Source organism: Balaenoptera physalus (genome assembly GCF_965194825.1).
Source record: "Balaenoptera physalus genome assembly, chromosome: 21".
Lineage (NCBI taxonomy): Eukaryota > Metazoa > Chordata > Mammalia > Artiodactyla > Balaenopteridae > Balaenoptera > Balaenoptera physalus.
Window position 1 is genome coordinate 13,530,845 of NC_138902.1, and position 19,373 is coordinate 13,550,217.

Consider the following 19,373-nt stretch of genomic DNA (forward strand, 5'->3'; position numbering starts at 1 on the left):
AGAACAAGTATAGTTTTCTCTCTCTTGTCTTCTTTCACAGAGCCCTCTCAAGGTTTACACTTCTATAGCTCTCCCTTATCCTCCTAATATCTTTTGTGATGGAAATGACTGAAAATGAAGTAAAAGGAGAAATAACCATGAGCGTTACTTTTCACTTTAATCATTTCTCTTTTCTTACAACGTCACTAGGAAACTTTTGAATAGATGATAATAATAGAGAAAAAAGCATAAGAAACATAAATATATGAGGAAATTGAGGAAGATGGAAAAAAAGGAAGTTTTAATCCAAATATATTTCTAACTTTGACAGGTTCAAAAAATGCTCCATTTGCCTGCTATGAAGAAATACAGTCTCAAACTGATAGGTTTGGGAACTGTGGTAGAGAAGGAAGCAGATATAAATTTTGTGCATGGAGGTATGCTATGCAAATATCAAAGATACTTCTCTTATGTTCTGTAAGATTCTGTTTTTAGTTTTTCTCTATATATGTCATTCATTCCAGTGGTTTCAAGTATCACATGTGTATGGGAGTAAATCTGAAATCAAAATCTCTAGCCTTGGCATCTTTCTTGTGTTACAGGCTTATTAAGCCTGTATCAGTGGCTTTCCTTTTTACTTTAAATGTTAGCATTAAAGTGTTACATTTTCCTTAGATATACTGCCATAAATCTAGAACCATTGTTTATTTTTACTTTTTTGTCAAAGAAAGCAATCTGATGCATTCCTAATAAATGCCTAATGCATAATAATCATATAATTTATTATGTTTGCAGGAATCTTATATGTGGCAGATTAATTTGTACCTACCCCTTTCAAACTCCTTTCCTTCGAGACGGTGCTTCTGTGATTTATGCTTTTGTACGAAATACTGTATGTATAACTATGCACTACACAACGACGGGTAGAGAAGATCCAATGATGGTCAAAAGTGGCTCTATTTGTGATACTGGGAGGGTAAATGACTTAAAATCTATTTTTAAAAATCTAGTTTTATTAATTCCTTTAATAAATATTGCAGTTAATTACTAGTGCTTTGTAAACTTAAATATTTGGTTAAGGAGAAAATGAATAAGCTTCAATTGGCCTCTGAGGGAAATGAGAGTTGTTTGATCCCCGTTAGAATTTCTGTGTTGTGAACAAGGAAAATCCAAGTGTTCTGGGGCTGGAGTGGGGAAGAGAGAAATCTTGGGAATACTTGTACTTGTAGTTAAATATTCCATAACATGGAAATTCACTTTTCTTCTTGGAGAAGAAAGAAGAAATCCCACTTAGTAATATATGTCTCTTTGCGGCCCAGTAGATAAGAGCACAACTTAGATGGGGCTGCTAAGAATCAGTCTTCACCTTTTAGTTTTTGACATTTTGCAAGTTACCTAACCAGTCTGAGATACCACAACTGTATGTAAAGTGGGGATAATAATAACATTTACTCTATGGAGTTATTGCAAAGATTAAATGAGATAATAGTATAAAGTGCTTAGCACAATGCCCAGCACATAGTAAGAGCTAAATATAGGTTGGCTATTATTATTTATTGTTATTATAATTTGTTATCTATGAGACCAACCAGCCAAATCTGGAGAAAACATAGAGGGAATAAATTTACTTCAAAATCTCTACATTCTAAAAGGAGTTGTTAGACACACCACGGAGGCCAAGAACTAATGAGAAGACTGAACACATTAAAGGCTTAAAAGGGTTAGGGTGTTGGGGTTTAGAAAGGGTTTTGTGAGGCCATTTCTCTGAAGAGTGTTGTGATTTCATGTTTGAAAGGAAATCATTTTCACATACATTATTTCATTTTAACCTTGAAACAAATCTCAAATAGTTTAGAAAAAGTATTATTGTACTCATTTAAGAAAACTGCAACTTAGGGAAGTTGATATTGCTAGAAATAAGGGAGTTGGGAATATATCCTTAATCCTCTGATTATTATACTTTATACTTAAAAGAATTAATATTTGGATGTTTAATACATTCCATAATAGAATGTTAGATATCTGTAGTATATTTTAATGAAAACTTCTAATATCTTTCTTAGGAACTCGAATAATAGCACATATTTAGTGAAAACTCCTGATTATTGAATTGATTTTCTTTCTATGCAAACTTTCAGTATGTGCAGTAATACAGAATATTATTTAAACTGTGCTCTTAGGGATGGTTTTGTTAGATTTCAGGCTATTGTAATTAAAAGTGATTTTTTGATTATGATTTTTTTTATGTCAATCTTGTTTCATTTGTTTCTCCCATTTCCCTGCCCTGAATCATTTTTTTGGACAGTTTTTAAAGAACAATTTTAGATTCACAACAAAACGGAAAGGATGTTAGAGGGATTTCCTACATGCCCTCTTGGCCCCACACAGGCATGTCTTCCCCGTTACTAACATCGCCCACCAGTGTGGTACAGTTGTTACAATTGATCAACCTACATTGACACATGCTTATCACACAAATAGTTTACGTAAAGCTATTGTACATCCTATTAGTTTCTGACCTATATTATTTTCCTTCTCTCTTAAGAACTTCTTTTAACATGTCTTGCAAGACAGCTCTCTTAGCGAAAAATTCCCTCCATTTTTGTGTGTCTGAAAAAGTCTTTATCTCTTTCACTTTTGAAGGATAATTTTGTGGTATATAGAATTCTAGGTTGGGGATTTTTTTCTGTCAATACTTTAAATATTTTGCTCCACTCTTCTGACTGCCTGGTTTCTGAGGAGAAGTCAGATGTAATTCTTATCTTTGTTAGTCTATAAGGCTTTTTAAAAAAGTTTTGCTTTTTTCAGGATTTATTCTTTGATTTTCTGTTTGAACACAATATGCCTAGGTGTAGGGGTTTGTTAGTTAGTTAGTTTGTTTGGCATTTATCCTGCTTATTGTTATCTGAGATTCCTGGAACTGTGGTTTGGTGTCTGACATTAATTTGGGGGAAATCCTTAGTCATTATTGTTTCAAATATTTCTTCCGTTCCTTTTTCTTTTTCTTCTGGCATTTCCATTACATATGTGTTATACCTTTTGTAGTTGTCCCACAGTCCTTGGATATTCTGTGTTATTTTTTTGTCTTTGTTCTTTTTGCTTTTTCATTTTCAAGGATTCTATTGATATATCCTCTAGCTCAGAGATTCTTCCCTCAGCTATGTCCAGTGTACTAATAAGCCCATTAAAGGCATTTATTCATTTTTGTTACAGTGTTTTTTTTCATTCCAGCATTTATTTTTATTTTTTCTTAGGATTGCTGTCTCTCTGCTTCCATCTCCCATCTGTTCTTGCATACTGTCTGCTTCATCTGTTAGAGCCCTTAGCATATTAATCATAGTTGTTTTAAACTCCTGGTCTGATTATTTCAGTATCCCTGACATGTATGGTTCTGATACTTTCTCCGTTTTTCCAATTGTGTTTTTTAGCTTTTAGTATAACCTTATCTGTTTTCTTGAGAGCTGGACATGATGAACCAGATAAAAGAACTGCTGTAAATAGACCTTTAGAAATGTGGTGGTGAGGTGTTGTGGGAAGGGGAAGTGTTCTTTAGTCCTATGGACAGGTCTGAGTCTTTCAGTGAACCTGTGCCTCTGGACTGTGAACTTCACAAGTGTTTCTCATGTTTTTTCTCCTCCCTTAGATGGGACAGGATGGCTGGAGAGGGCTGGAGTTGGGTATTTCTCTTCTTATACATGGAAGGTTAGAGCTGACTGAAATTGGGTATTTCCCTTCCCTCAGATCAGTTAGGCTCTGATAAAACACCACCAGATTAGGCTCTAGTTAACTAGTTTCTCCTGAGGGCAAGCTTGTTAAGAACAGAGTGCTCTGGCTACTTCAGAATGGTTGCTTTTCCCCTCCTCCTGCCAGAATACAAGAATTTTTTTTCTCTAATATTTACTGTGAGAACCCGGTTGAGCTCCTGGATGTACATCTCACAAAACTGTGGGGCTCTCCTGGAGTTCCTAACTCTCAGAGGTGTCTGTATTGAGCCTCCAGCAATTCATCAATTACAGTTCAGACTTTCCTACCCTGGCACGGGTACCTGAGGAGGTTTCCGCTTGTGAATCTTTTCTCTGGTAAGCTGTGACTCCCTGTGTTCACTTGTCTGTCTCTCCAATTTGGGGGCAGTGGTTTGCCCCCAAATCACTTCTTTTATGGATCCTAAAAGAGTTGTTGCTTCTTCAGTCTGTTCAACTTTTTACTTGTTGTTAGGATGGAGTGGCAACTTCCAAACTCCTTAAATGGGGAACCGAATACCAGAAGCCTGAATCATTTCTTTAAAATTTATTTTTAAAAATAGACTTTATTTTTTAGGGAAGTTTTAGGTTCACATCAAAAGTTGCAGAAAGTACAGGGAGTTCCCATAACCACTTACCCCACAGAAGTGCAGACACCTACACTATCCACAATCCTACACTATTACATCATCCTCACCCAAAGTCCATAGTTTACATTAGACTTATCGGAAAAATCCCCAAATATTTGTAGCTTACACTACACATTTCTAAATAACACTTATGCCAAAGGAGAAATCTCAAGAGAAATTGAAAAATATTTTTAATTAAATGAAAATACAACATATAAAAATTTGTGGGTTACAGCAAAAGCAGTACTTAATGGAAATTTACTGCATTGAATGGCTGTGGTCTTATGTTATAAAATTACTGATGGTAATGTTACAATAACTGGACTCCTCTAACTCAGAAAAAAAATTTTTTATGTGTTTTTCTTTAGATTTGTGTAAATCGTGAATGTGTAGAATCAAGGATACTTGCAGACAGATCATATAATTGTTCACTAAAGTGCAATGGACATGGAGTAAGTAAGCACATGATTCATGTTTTCCCAAATCACCTCTCTTGGACACTTTTCAGCATCATTTGTTAATTTATTCAACGTTTATTGGGTTCCTACTGTGTGCTAGGACATGTTGTATCTACTTAAAATGTGGGGCTGAATTGGGTTACTAAATTTGTAGCCATATGTTTTAGAGGACATTGTACAGAATTAAATTGCTGATGACTCTAACAAATTTATTTTTACAGTTGGGCACTTTTCAGAGGTATTAAATATTCCAGTAAGTACATTAACCTGTTTGTTACGTGAAGATAATTAAACTAAAGTGTGTGTGTCTATGAATATATAGGGTGAGGGAAAATTATTGGTTTTATCCCTCATTTTGTAATAGACTTTTTAAAATTTTTCCCAATGAGACCAATTTACTTCCCATACCAAAAAAGTAAAAGTGCAGTGGATAGAAGGTTGGATTGTCGATCTCAAGTGATAGTAGAACACTCCTATTTTATTTTGTTTCATTTTTAAAAAAAATTGGAGTATAGTTGATTTACAATGTTGTGTTAGTTTCAGGTGTACAGCAAAGTGGATCAGTTATACATACACATATATCTGTTCTTTTTTAGATTTTTTCCCATATAGGTTATTATAGAATACTGAGTAGAGTTCCCTGTGCTATACAGTAGGTCCTTATTAGTTATCTATTTTATATACAGTAGTGTGTATATGTTAATCCCAAACACTTAATTTATCCCTCCCCCACCTCCTTTTGCCTTTGGTAACCATAAGTTTGTTTTCTACATCTGTGACTCTTTCTGTTTTGTAAATAAGTTCATTTGTACCATTTTTCAGATTCCACACATAGGCAATATCATATGATATTTGTCTTTCTCTGACTTACTTCACTTAGTATGATAATACCTAGGTCCACCCATGTTGCTGCAAATGGCATTATTTCATTCTTTATTATGGCTGAGGAATATTCCATTGTATATGTGTACCACATCTTCTTTACCCACTCCACTGTTGATGGACATTTAGGTTGCTTCCATGTCTTTGCTATTGTAAATAGTGCTGCAGTGAATATTGGGCTGCATGTATTTTTTCTTTCTTTTTAAAACTTTTAATTTTATATTGGAATATAGTTGATTAACAATGTTGTGTTAGTTTCAGATGTACAGCAAAGTGATTCAGTCACACATATACATGTATCTATTCTTTTTCAAATTATTTTCCCATTTAGGTTGTTACATAATATTGAGCAGAGTTCCCTGTGCTATACAGTAGGTCCTTGTTGGTTACCCATTTTAAATATAGCAGTGTGTACATGTCAATCCCCAACTGCCTAACTATCCCTTCTCCCCACCCTTCCCCCCTGGTAACCATAAGTTCATTCTCTAAGTCTGTGAGTGTTTCTGTTTTATAAATAAGTTCATTTGTATCATTTCTTTTTAGATTCTGCATATAAGCAATATCATATTTCTCTTTCTCTGTCTGACTTACTTCACTCAGCATGACAGTCTCTAGGTCCATCCATGTTGCTGCAAATGGCATTATTTCATTCCTTTTAATGGCTGAGTAATATTCCATTGTATATATGTACCACATCTTCTTTATCTACTCCTCTGTTGATGGACATTTAGGTTGCTTCCATGTCTTGGCTGTTGTAAATAGTGCTGCAGTGAACACCAGGGCGCATGTATCCTTTCGGACCATGTTTTTCTCCGGATATATGTCCAGGAGTGGGATTGCAGGATCGTATGGTACCTCTATTTTTAGCTTTTTAAGGAACCTCCATACTGTTCTCCATAGTGGCTGCACCAATTTACATTGACACCAACAGTGTAGGAGGGTTCCCTTCTCTCCACACCCTCTGCAGCATTTATTATTTGTGTATTTTTTTGATGATAGCCATTTTGCCTGGTTTGAGGTGATGTCTCTTTGTAGTTTTGATTTGCATTTCTCTAATAATTAGTGATGTTGAACTTCTTTTCATGTGCCTGTTGGCCATCTGTATGTTGTCTTTGGAGAAATGTCTATTTAGGTCTTCTGCCCATGTTTTGATTGGGTTGTTTCTTTTGATGATATTAAGTCTTACAAGCTGGTTGTAAATTTTGGAGACTAATCCCTTGTTGGTCACATCATTGCCAGATATTTGCTCCCATTCTATGGGTTGTCTTTTTGTTTTGTTTATGGTGTCCTTTGCTGTGCAAAAGCTTTTGAGCTTAATTAGGTCCCATTTGTTTATTTTTGTTTTTATTTCCATTACTCTGGGAGGCCGATCGAAAAAGATATTGCTTTGATTTATGTCAGAGAGTGTTCCGCCTATGTTTTCTTTTAAGAGTTTTACAGTGTCCTCTCTCACATTTAGGTCTAATCCATTTTGAGCTTATTTTTGTGTATGGTGTTAAAGAATGTTCTAATTTCATTTTTTTACACGTAGCTGTCCAGTTTTCACAGCACCATTTATTGAAGTGACTGTTTTTCCTCTATTGTATAGTCTTGCCTCCTTTGTCGCAAATTAATTGACCATAGGTGCATGGGTTTATTTCTGGGCTTTCTGTCCTGTTCCATTGATCTATAAGTCTGTCATTGTGCCAGTATCATACTGTTTTGATGACTGTAGCTTTATAGTATAGTCTGAAGTCAGGGAGCTAATTCCTCCATCTTTGTTTTTCTTTCTCAAGGTTGCTTTGGCTCTCCAGGGTCTTTGTGTTTCCATACAGATTTTAAGATCTTTTTTGTTGTCCTAGGTCTGCAAAACATGCCATTGGTATTTTGATAGCGATTGCATTGAGTCTGTAGATCGCCTTGGGTAGTATAGTCATTTTGACAATATTTATTCTTCCAATCAAAGAACATGGTATATCTTTCCATCTGTTTGTGTCATATTCAATATCGTGCATCAGCATCTTACAGTTTTCAGAGTACGGGTCGTTTGCCTCCTTAGGTAGGTTTACTCCCAGGTATTTTATTCTTTTTGATGTGATGGTTAATGGAATTGTTTCCTTATTTTCTCTTTCTGGTCTTTTGTTGTTAGTGTATAGAAATGCAACAGATTTCTATGTATTAATTTTGTATCCTGCAGCTTTACTGAATTCATTGATGAACTCTAGTAGTTTTCTGGTAGCACCTTCAGGATTTTCTATGTATGGTACCATATCATCTGCAAATAGTGACAGTTTTACTTCTTCTCTTCCAATTTGTATTCCTTTTATTTCATTTTCTTCTCTGATTGCTATGGTTAGGACTTCCAAAATTATGTTGAACAATAGTGGTGAGAGTGGACATCCTTGTCTTATTCCTTATCTTAGAGGAAATGCTTTCAGCTTTTCACCATTGAGTATGATGTTAGCTGTGGGCTTGTCATATATTGCCTTTATTACGTTCAGGTATATTCCCTCTATGCCCACATCCTGAAGAGTTTTTATCATAAATGGGTGTTGAATTTTGTCAAAGGCTTTTTCTGGATCTATTGAGATGATCATATAGTTTTTATTCTTCAATTTGCTAATGTGGTGTATCACACTGATTGATTTGTGGATACTGAAAAATCCTTGCATCCCTGGGATATATCCCACTTGATCATGGTATATGATTCTTTGAATGTTTTGTTGGATTCGATTTACTAGTATTTTATTGAGGATTTTTGCATCTATGTTCATCAGTGATATTGGCCTGTAATTTTCTTTTTATGTGATATCTTTGTCTGGTTTTGGTATTGGGGTGATGGTGCCCTCACAGAATGAGTTTGGGAGTCTTCCTTCCTCTGCAGTTTTCTGGAAGAGTTTCAGAGAGTAGGTGTTGACTGTTCTCTAAATGTTTGGTAGAATTTGCCTGTGAAGCTATCTGGTCCTGGACTTCTGTTTGTTGGGAGTTTTTTACTTACAGTTTCAGTTTTAGAACTTGTGATTGGTCTGTTCATATTTTCTATTTCTTCCTGGTACAGTCTTGTCCATTTCTTCTAGGTTTTCCATTTCATTGGCCTGTGTAGTCTCTTATGATCCTTTGTATTTCTGTGGTGTCAGTTGTAACTTCTTTTTCTTTTCTAGTTTTATTGATTTGAGACCTCTCCTTTTCTTTTTCCTTTCCTTGATGAGTCTGGCTAAAGGTTTATCAATTTTGTTTATCTTTTCAAAGAACCAGCTTTTAGTTTCATAGATATTTTCTATTGTCTCTTTGTTCTGATTTCATTTATTTCTGCTCTGATCTTTATGATTTATTTCTTTCTACTAACTTTGGGTTTTGTTTCTTCTCCTTTCTCTGGTTGCTTTAGGTGTAAGGTTAGGTTGCTTAGTTGAGATTTTTTTTCCCTGCTGTATGACTGTATTGCTATAAACTTTCAATATTTAGTTTTATGAGCTGTTTGTATATTTTGGAAATTAAGCCCTTGTTGGTCACATGGTTTGCAGATATTTTCTCCCATTCTGTAGGTTTTCTTTTCATTTTGTTGATGGTTTCTTTTGCTGTGCAAAAGCTTCTAAGTTTGATTAGGTTTCATTTGTTTATTTTGTTTCTATTTCTATTGTCTTGGGAGACTGACCTAAGAAAACATTGGTACGCTTTATGTTCAGAGAATGTTTTGCCTGTGATCTCTTCTAGGCTTATGTTTAAGTGTTTAAGGCATTTCAAGTTTAATTTTTTTATGGTTTGAGGCTGTGTTCTAACTTCATTCATTACATGAAGCTGTCCAACTTTCCCAGCACCACTTGCTGAAGAGACTGTCTTTTTTCCCATGGTATATTCTTGCCTCCTTTGTCAAAGATTAATTGACTGTAACTGTGTGGGTTTATTTCTGGGCTGCCTATTCTGTTGCATTGGTTGATATATCTGTTTTTGTGCCAATTCCACACTGTTTTGATTACTGTGGCTTGGTAATATTGTCTGAAGTCTGGGAGGGTTATGCCTCCCGCTTTGTTCTCTTTCCTTAGGGTCACTTTGGCAATTCTGGGTCTTTTATGGTTCCTTATAAATTTTAGGATTATTTGTATTTTCTTAATATATGCATTTATTGCTATAAATTTCTAAGCGCTGCTTTTACAGAACCCCAGTTTTTGTCTGTGTTGTTTCCATTTTTATTTGTTTTGAGATTTTAAAATGTCCTTTTTAATTTCTTTCTTGACCTATTGGTTGTTCAGGAGTGTGTTGTTTAATTTCTACATGTTTGTGAATTTTCCAGCTTTCCTGCTGTTGATTTCTAGTTCCATATCGTGTTGGTCAAGTAGATACTTTGTATGTTTTCAATTTTCTTAAATTTGCTAAAATTTGTATTGTGGCTTATTATATGACCTATCCTTGGTAATGTTCCATGTACACTTGAGAAGAATATGTATTCTGCTGCTCTTGGGTGGAATGTTCTATATATATCTGTTAGGTCGATTTGGTATAAAGTATAGCTCAGGTCCAGCATTTCTTTGTGATTTTTTGTCTGGATTATCTTTCCATTGTTGAAAGTGGAGTATTGAAGTGTCTTACTATTATTGTCTTGTTGTCAATTTCTCCTTTCAGTATTTGCTTAGTATATTAGGTGCTCTGATGTTGGGTGTGTATATTCACAATTGCTATATCTTGCAGAGTTGACCACTTTATAATTATATAATGATCTTCTTTTTGTCTTGTTACCATTTTTTGGCTTAAAGCCTTTTTTTGTCTGATATAAGTATAGCTACCCCCTCTTTCTTTTGGGTTCCATTTACATGGGATATTTTTACATCTCTTTACTTGGAGACTATGTGATTCTCTTGAAGGCAGACTTAGTTGGGTCTTGTTTTTTTATCCATTCAGCCACTCTGACCTTTGATTGATTAATTAATTTCATGTATTAGGGTAACTATTGATATGTAAGTACTTAGTAATGCCATCTCTTTCATTACTTTTTGGCTGGTTTTTTGTTGTTTGTTTGTTTTAGTTCCCTTATTCTTTTTTTCCTTCTCTTTTTGCCTACCTTTATGAATTCATGATTTTCTATGGTGGTATGCTATGATTGCCCTCTATTTATCCTTTATGAATCTACTATAGGTTTTTGCTTCGTGGTTGCTATGAGGTTTACATAAAGCATCTTATAGATAAAACAGTCCATTTTAAGCTGATTGTAACTTAACTTTGATCACACACAAAAGCTCTACCCTACTATCTCCCCCTTTTTTGTTTTTGATGTCATAATTTACCTCTTTTCATATTGTGCATGCATTAGCAAATTATAGTGATTATAGTTATTTTAATACTTTTCCCCTTTAACCTGTATACTATTGTTCAGTAGTTAACACACCATTCCCTTACAGATTTAGTTTTTAAAATCTGTGTATTTACCTTTATGAGTGTGTTATATGTTTTCATGTTACTAATTATCATCTTTTTATTTCAGGTGGAAGAAATTCTTTCAGCATTTCTTGTAAGGCAGGTATAGTGGTGATGAATTTCCTCAGTTCTTGTTTGTCTCGGAGAGTTTTTATTTCTCTTTTACTTTTGAAGGATATGTTTGCCAGTTAAAGTATTCTTGACTGACTTTTTTATTCTTTCGACACACTGAATATATCATTATTCTGTCCTGGCCTGTACCTACTGGGTTTCTATTTGTAGATTACAATCATTTTTTTCTCTTGCTTTATTTTATGATTCTCTCGTTGTCTTTGATTTTTGTCAATGTAATTATAATACATCTTGGAGAAGGTCATTTTGCATTGAGATAATGGAGTGATCTATTCACTTTGTGACTGGATGTTTCAGTCTCTCCCAGGTTTGGGAAGTTCTCAGCTATTATTTTTTTAAATAGACTTTCTGCCCCCTTTCCTCTCTTTTTCCTTTTGGAACTCCAATTATTCTAATATCTGTATGTTTGATGGTTTCCCATAGATCACATATGATTTGTTTTCTCTTTTTCAGTATTTTTTCTTTGGCTACACTGACTGGGTTATTTAAAAATTCCTGTCCTTTAGGTCACCAATTCTATCTTCTGTTTGGTCTATGTTGCTGTAGATGACCTATTGCATTTTTCTTTTTATTTATTTAATACTTCATCTCTAGAATTTCTTTTTGGTCCTTTTTTATCGTTTCTACCTCTTTGTTAAATTTCTCATTTTATCCACGTGTTTATCCTGATTTTATTGACTTGTATGTCCGTTGATTCTTGTAGGCAGTTGAGTTTGTAAAAACAGCTAGTTTGAATTCTTTATCAGCTAAATTGCTAAATTCTGTATCTTTGTGTTCAGTTACTGGAGTATTACTGTTATCTTTTGGTAATGACATACTTCCTTGATTCTTTATATTCCTTGCAGTTTTGCATTGCTTTTTTTATATTTGAAATAGTAGTCACCTCCTTAAATCTTTACTAGTTGTCTTCAGGTGGGAGATTTTATTCACTGGTCTTGCTTATGTCTAGGTTTTTCTCTAACTTTATGGATATCTCTGCTCCACATTTCTTTTTTTTTTTTTTTTAAACAATTTATTTATTTATGGCTGTGTTGGGTCTTCGTTTCTGTGCGAGGGCTTTCTCTAGTTGTGGCAAGCGGGGTCCACTCTTCATCGCGGCCTGTGCGTGGGCCTCTCACTATCGCGGCCTCTCTTGTTGCGGAGCACAGGCTCCAGACGCGCAGGCTCAGTAATTGTGGCTCACGGGCCCAGCCGCTCCGCGGCATGTGGGATCTTCCCAGACCAGGGCTCGAACCCGTGTCCCCTGCATTGGCAGGCAGACTCTCAACCACTGCACCACCAGGGAAGCCCTGCTCCACATTTCTTATTCCATTTTGTGGCAGAGTTTTAAGTTTGTGTGTCTTCTATGGTTCTTAAAAACTCACTAAACCAGCTGCTGGAAACCTCTCTTTTGTTTTCCAGAAGGTGTGCTACAGCTCATGTTTGTGCTTTCTCCTTTGCCCAAGGACACTGGCCTGATTTTCTGAGGGCACCCCATGTCTACCAGAGCTTGCTCTTGCCACTGAACTCAAATGTGCATACAAAGAGTGGCCAAAAAGTGGGGGGAGTTGTTGGTTTAGCACTTGGGGCATTGGAGGTGACTGTGGGTCAGGTGGTGGTGGAATCCTTGGGTGAAGTTCTCCCAGCACCTCATGGACAGGCTTTCTGCTGGAGTACTGAAAGCATTCATCAGGAACCATGTCCCTTTAATGCCCTTTGATATTCTTATCTGCCTCTTTCCTGATATCTGTCCCCCAGTCATAGAGGTGCTGTCTCGGTACTCTGGGTGCTATGGGAAAGAAATAGATTTCTCCAGCTATGTCCTGTATAGCTGCGTTAGCTTTGCACTCACTCACTGCTTTCCCTTTCCCCTGAGAGGTCACTGCTGTCTAGTTCAGCCCCATGCTGTGTCACATTGAGGGAGGGGTGGTGCTGGCAAAGTTACTCTTACCCTATCCAATGTGTCCAAACTTATTTATTTATATATTTGCTCCAGAGGAATTCAGGCATCTATTACCAGGAAGGTCGGAATTCTGCAAGGCTCTCTTGTCCATGAGTGTCTGCCCAAGTCAGCACTCCCCAAGTTTTCCCTGACTATAACCAAGAGAGGCTGAGGCCTATTCACTGGCTCCTGCTTCTTCCACAGCTTATACTGTGGTCTGTCTGCCTATTACTTGATGCACAGGTGGGAAAGACTCCTCCTGGGTCCCTTGGTGTATGGTGCTTGATCCTATAACTTCCACAGAGGTGCTTTTGTTCATAGATGGATGCCAAAATTTAGTTGTTGAACAGAGGAGCCAAAAAGAGAGACATATTATGCAACCATGATGCTATCATTACTCCCAAAGTCAGTTTTATTTCTTCCTTTCCAATCTATGTACTTTTTATTTTCTCATCTTTTCTTCCAATATGATGTTAAAAAGGAATGGTGAGAGGGGACTTCCTTGCTTTGTTCCCGATCTTAGCAAGAAGGCTTCTAATCTTACCATTAAGCATAATGTTATTGTAGGTTTTTTTTTTTTAAAGATATTCTTTATCAAGTTGAGGAAGTTTTCTTCTATTAACAGCTTTCTGATGGTCTTTTATCATAAATGCCTATTCAATTTTGTCATATAATTTTCTGTAACTGTGGTATGATCGTGTGATTTTTATTTAGCCTGTTGGTTTATGATGGATTACATTAACTGATTTTCCAAGTGTTGAACAATTCTTCCATACTTGAGACAAAATTCACTTGGTTGTGGTGTATATTTCTTATACGTTGTTGGAATTGATTTGCTAATATTTTGTTGAAGATTTTTGCATCTTCATTCATGAGAGATATTGGTCTGTAGTTTTCTTTTCTTGTAAGGTCTTTGTCTGTGTTTTGTACTAGGGTAATGCTGGCCTATAAAATGTGTTAAGAAGTATTCACTCTACTTCTAACTTCTGAAAGAAACTGTAGAGAATTAGTATGATTTCTTTCTTAAATGTTTGGTAGAATTCACCAGAAAATCCAGCTGGACCAATGCTTTTTGTTATGGAAGGTTATTAATTATTGATTGAATTTATTTAATAAATATAGGCTATTCATATTGTTTATTTTTGTGTGAATTTTGTCTTTCAAGGACTTGGTTTATTTCATCAGTGTTATCAAATTTGTTGGCATAGAGTTTTTGATATTATCCCTTTATTATCTTTTTAATGTCCATGGGATCTGTAGTGATGTCCTCTCTTTCATGTCTGATATTAGTAATTTGTGTCTTCTCTCTTTTTTCTTAGCCCAGTTAGAATCTTCTCCATTTTATTGATCTTTTCAGAGAATCCACATTTGGTTTTGTTTATTTTCTCTATTGATTTTCTGTTTTCAAGTTCATTGATTTCTGCTCTGTTAATTATTTTTTCTTTTCATATTGATATTAATTTACTGTTCATTTTCTAGTTTCATAAGGTAGAAGTTTAGATGATTGATTTTATATCTTTCTTGTTTTCTTATGTATGCGTTCAATGCTAGAAATTTTCCTTTAAGGACCTCTTTTGCTGCATCAGATAGATTTGATAAACTGTATTTCCTCTTTCATTTAGTTCAACATATTTAAAATTTTCTCTTGATATTTCTTTTTTGACTCATGTGTTACGTAGAAGTGTGTTTTTTAATTTTCAAGTATTGGGGAAGTTTCCAGGTATTTTCCTAGTGCTGATTTCTAGTTTAAAGCCATTGTGATCTGAGAGCAGACATTGTATGATTTCTCTTCTTTTAAATATTGGTAAGGTGTGTTTTATGGCCCAGAATGTGGTCTATCTGGGTTCCACGTGAGGAGAGAAGAATGTATATTCTCCTGTTGTTAAATGAAGTAGTGAGTAGATGTTAATTATATCCAGTTGATTGATGGTGTTGTGGATTTCAACTGTGTTCTTACTGATTTTCTTCTTCCAGCTGGATCTGTCCATTCCTGACAGTGGGGTTTTGAAGTCTCCAACTATTACAGTAGATTCAGCTGTTTCTCCTTGTGGTTGTATTGGTTTTTGCCTCATGTAGTTTGGGGCTCTTTTGTTAGGCACCTACACATTAATGATGTGCAAAGATGTTGCCAACTAGTATCCATCCCTGGAGAGTATCTCAGTAGGCCTTTAGATGTGTGCCAAACCAGAAGACTGCCCTTCAAGGTGAAGCTTCAAGACGAGCAAATAAGCCTGTTCAATAGAAAGGCCTGTGGTATATTTCAGTCTTCTGTCTTGGTGCTATGCCCTGGAGGTGGTTGCCAGCTCAAAACTGTCTTTCTGTTTATTACAGCCCCCTGGGAATCATGAATGCAAGTCCCACTGGCCTCCAGAGCCAGGAGATCAAGGGGTATCCCCTAAGCGGGAATTGCAGAATCCTGGGTGCAACATGCTTGCACAAGCTCCTTCCTGGGAGATCCCAGTGACCTGTAAAGAGGCAGGGATAGAGCACAAAGTAGGTGTCCACTGGCCTCTGTCTTTGGAGAGTATTTCAGTAGGCCCCTAGATGTGTTAAATTACATGCCTGCCCCTTAAGCCAGAGCTTTAAGATAAGCAAATATGCCTCTTTACTGAACATTTCAACCTGCTGCCTCTGAAGTAGGCCCTGGAGAATACCGAGGTGAGTCTGCACAATCCCTTTAAGAACTGTTTCTTACTTCACTACAGCTTTGTAATTTTCTTTTTGTGTACATGTGTTGCCAGTTTTTCTGGTTTTGTTATCAGGGTGATGTTCGCTTTGTAAAATGAGTTAGGAAGCATTCCCTCCGCTTCAGTTTTTTGGAATAGTTTGAGAAGGATGGGTATTAAATCTTCTTTGAATGTTTGGTAGAAATCACTTGTGAAGCCATATGGTCCTGGAGTTTTGTTTTGGGGAGCTTTTTTTTTTTTTAATTTTTAAAATTTATTTATTTTTATATTTATGGCTGTGTTGGGTCTTCGTTTCTGTGCGAGGGCTTTCTCCAGTTGCGGCAAGTGGGGGCCACTCTTCATCGCGGTGTGCGGGCCTCTCACTGTCGCAGCCTCTCTTGTTGCAGAGCACAGGCTGCAGACGCGCAGGCTCAGTAATTGTGGCTCACGGGCCTAGTTGCTCCGCGGCATGTGGGATCTTCCCAGACCTGGGCTCGAACCCGTGTCCCCTGCATTGGCAGGCAGATTCTCAACCACTGCGCCACCAGGGAAGCCCTGGGGAGCTTTTTGATTACTGTTTCAATTTCTGTACTAGTGATCGGCCTTGCAGATTTTCAGTTTTTTCATAAATCAGTCTTGACAGATTGTATGATTCTAAGAATATGTCCATTTATTTAATTTCATTTTCATTTATTTATTTTTTAACATCTTTTTTGGAGTATAATTACTTTACAATGGTGTGTTAGTTTCTGCTGTATAACAAAGTGAATCAGCTATATGTATACATATATCCCCATCTCCCTTCCCTCTTGCATCTCCCCCCCACCCTCCCTATCCCACCCCTCTAGGTGGGAACAAAGCACCAAGCTGATCTCTCTGTGCTATGCGGCTGCTTCCCACTAGCTAGCTATTTTACATTTGGTAGTGTATATATGTCCATGCCACTCTCTCATTTTGTCCCAGCTTACCCTTCCCCTCCCTGTGTCCTCAAGTCCATTCTCTACATCTGTGTCTTTACTCCTGTCGTTCCCCTAGGTTCTTCAGAACCTTTTTTTTTTTAGATTCCATATATATGTGTTAGCATATGGTATTTGTTTTTCTCTTTCTGACTTACTTCACACTGTATGACTGACTCTAGGTCCATCCACCTCACTACAAATAACTCAATTTCATTTCTTTTTATGGCTGGGTAATATTCCATTGTATATATGTGCCACATCTTCTTTATCCATCCATCTGTCAATGGACACTTAGGTTGCTTCCATGTCCTGACTATTGTAAATAGTGCTGCAATGAAGGTTGTGGTGCATGACTCTTTTTGAATTATGGTTTTCTCAGGGTATATGCCCAGTAGTGGGATTGCTGGGTCATATGGTATTTCTATTTTTAGTTTTTTAAGGAACCTCCATACTGTTCTCCATAGTGGCTGTATCAATTTACATTCCCACGAACAGTACAAGAGGGTTCCATTTTCTCCACACCCTTTCCAGCATTTATTGATTGTAGATTTTTGATGATGGCCATTCTGACTGGTGTGAGGTGATACCTCATTGTAATTTTGATTTGCATTTCTCTAATGATTAGTGATGTTGAGCATCCTTTCATGTGTTTGTTGGCAATCTGTATATCTTCTTTGGAGAAATGTCTGTTTAGGTCTTCTGCCCATTTTTGGATTGGGTTGTTTTTTTTTTTGATATTGAGCTGCATGAGCTGCTTGTATATTTTGGAGATTAATCCTTTGTCAGTTGCTTCATTTGCAAATATTTTCTCCCATTCTGAGGGTTGTCTTTTGGTCTTGTTTATGGTTTCCTTTGCTGTGCAAAAGCTTTTAAGTTTCATTAGGTCCCATTTGTTTATTTTTGTTTTTATTTCCCTTTCTCTAGGAGGTGGGTCAAAAAGGACCTTGCTGTGATTTATGTCATAGAGTGTTCTGCCTATCATTTCCTCAGTTTGATAGTGTCTGGCCTTACGTTTAGGTCTTTAATCCATTTTGAGTTTATATTTGTGTATGGTGTTAGGGAGTGTTCTAATTTCATTCTTTTACATGTAGCTGTCCAGTTTTCCCAACACCACTTATTGAAGAGGCTGTCTTTTCTCCATTGTATATTCTTGCCTCCTTTATCAAAGATAAGGTGACCATATGTGCGTGGGTTTATCTCTGGGCTTTCTATCCTGTTCCATTGATCTATATTTCAGTTTTTGTGCCAGTAGCATACTGTCTTGATTACTGTAGCTTTGTAGTATAGTCTGAAGTCCGGGAGCCTGATTCCTCTACCTCCGTTTTTCTTTCTCAAGATTGCTTTGGCTATTCGGGGTCTTTTGTGTTTCCATACAAATTGTGAAATTTTTTGTTCTAGTTCTGTGGCAAATGCCATTGGTAGTTTGATAGGGACTGCATTGAATCTGTAGATTGCTTTGGGTAGTATAGTCATTTTCACAATATTGATTCTTCCAATCCAAGAACATGGTATATCTCTCCGTCTGTTTGTATCATCTTTAATTTCTTTCATCAGTGTCTTATAGTTTTCTGCATACCAGTCTTTTGTCTCCTTAGGTAGGTTTATTCTTAGGTATTTTATTCTTTTATTGCAATGGTAAATGGCAGTGTTTCCTTAATTTCTCTTTCAGATTTGTCATCATTAGTGTAAAGGAATGCAAGAGATTTCTGTGCATTAATTTTGTATCCTTCTACTTCACCAAATTCATTGATTAGCTCTAGTAGTTTTCTGATAGCCTCTTTAGGATTCTCTATATATAGTATTATGTCTTCTGCACACAGTGATAGTTTTCCTTCTTTTCTGATTTGGATTCCTTTTATTTCTTTTTCTTCTCTGAGTGCTGTGGCTAAAACTTACAAAACTATGTTGAATAATAGTGGTGAGAGTGGGAAACCTTTTCTTGTTCCTGATCTTAGTGGAAATGGTTTCAGTTTTTCACCATTGAGAACGATGTTGGCTGTGGGTTTGTCATATATGGCCTTTATTATGCTGAGGTAAGTTCCCTCTATGCCTACTTTCTGGAGTTTTTTTTTTTTTTTATCATAAATGGGTGTTGAATTTTGTCAAAAGCTTTTTCTGCATCTATTGAGATGATCATATGGTTTTTCTTCTTCAATTTGTTAATATGGTGTATCACATTGATTGATTTGCATATACTGAAGAATCCTGGAATTCCTGGGATAAACCCCACTTGATCATGGTGTATGATCCTTTTAATATTCTGTTGGATTCTGTTTGCTAGTATTTTGGTAAGGATTTTTGCATCTATGTTCATCAGTGATATTGGCCTGTAGTTTTCTTTCTTTGTGACATCTTTGCCTGGTTTTGGTATCAGGGTGATGGTGGCCTCCTGGAATGAGTTTGGCAGTGTTCCTCCCTCTGCTATATTATGGAAGAGTTTGAGAAGGATAGGTATTAGCTCTTCTCTAAATGTTTGGTAGAATTTGCCTGTGAAGCCATCTGGTCCTGGGCTTTTGTTTGTTGGAAGATTTTTAATCACAGTCTCAATTTCAGTGCTTGTGATTGGTCTGTTTATATTTTACATTTCTTCCTGGTTCAGTCTTGGAAGATTGTGCTTTTCTA

The 19,373-nt window shown here is 36.3% G+C and overlaps 1 protein-coding gene across 1 annotated transcript in view; it reads left to right on the forward strand.

Moving 5' to 3' along the window:
• The window catches only part of ADAM32 (ADAM metallopeptidase domain 32), a 209,319-nt gene that overhangs the window by 145,824 nt on the left and 44,122 nt on the right, over window positions 1-19,373 (forward strand). Inside the window, 3 exon segments of the mRNA XM_082444199.1 lie at window positions 311-416; window positions 775-955; window positions 4,717-4,800. Of these exon segments, the coding sequence (XP_082300325.1) occupies window positions 311-416; window positions 775-955; window positions 4,717-4,800 (371 nt within the window).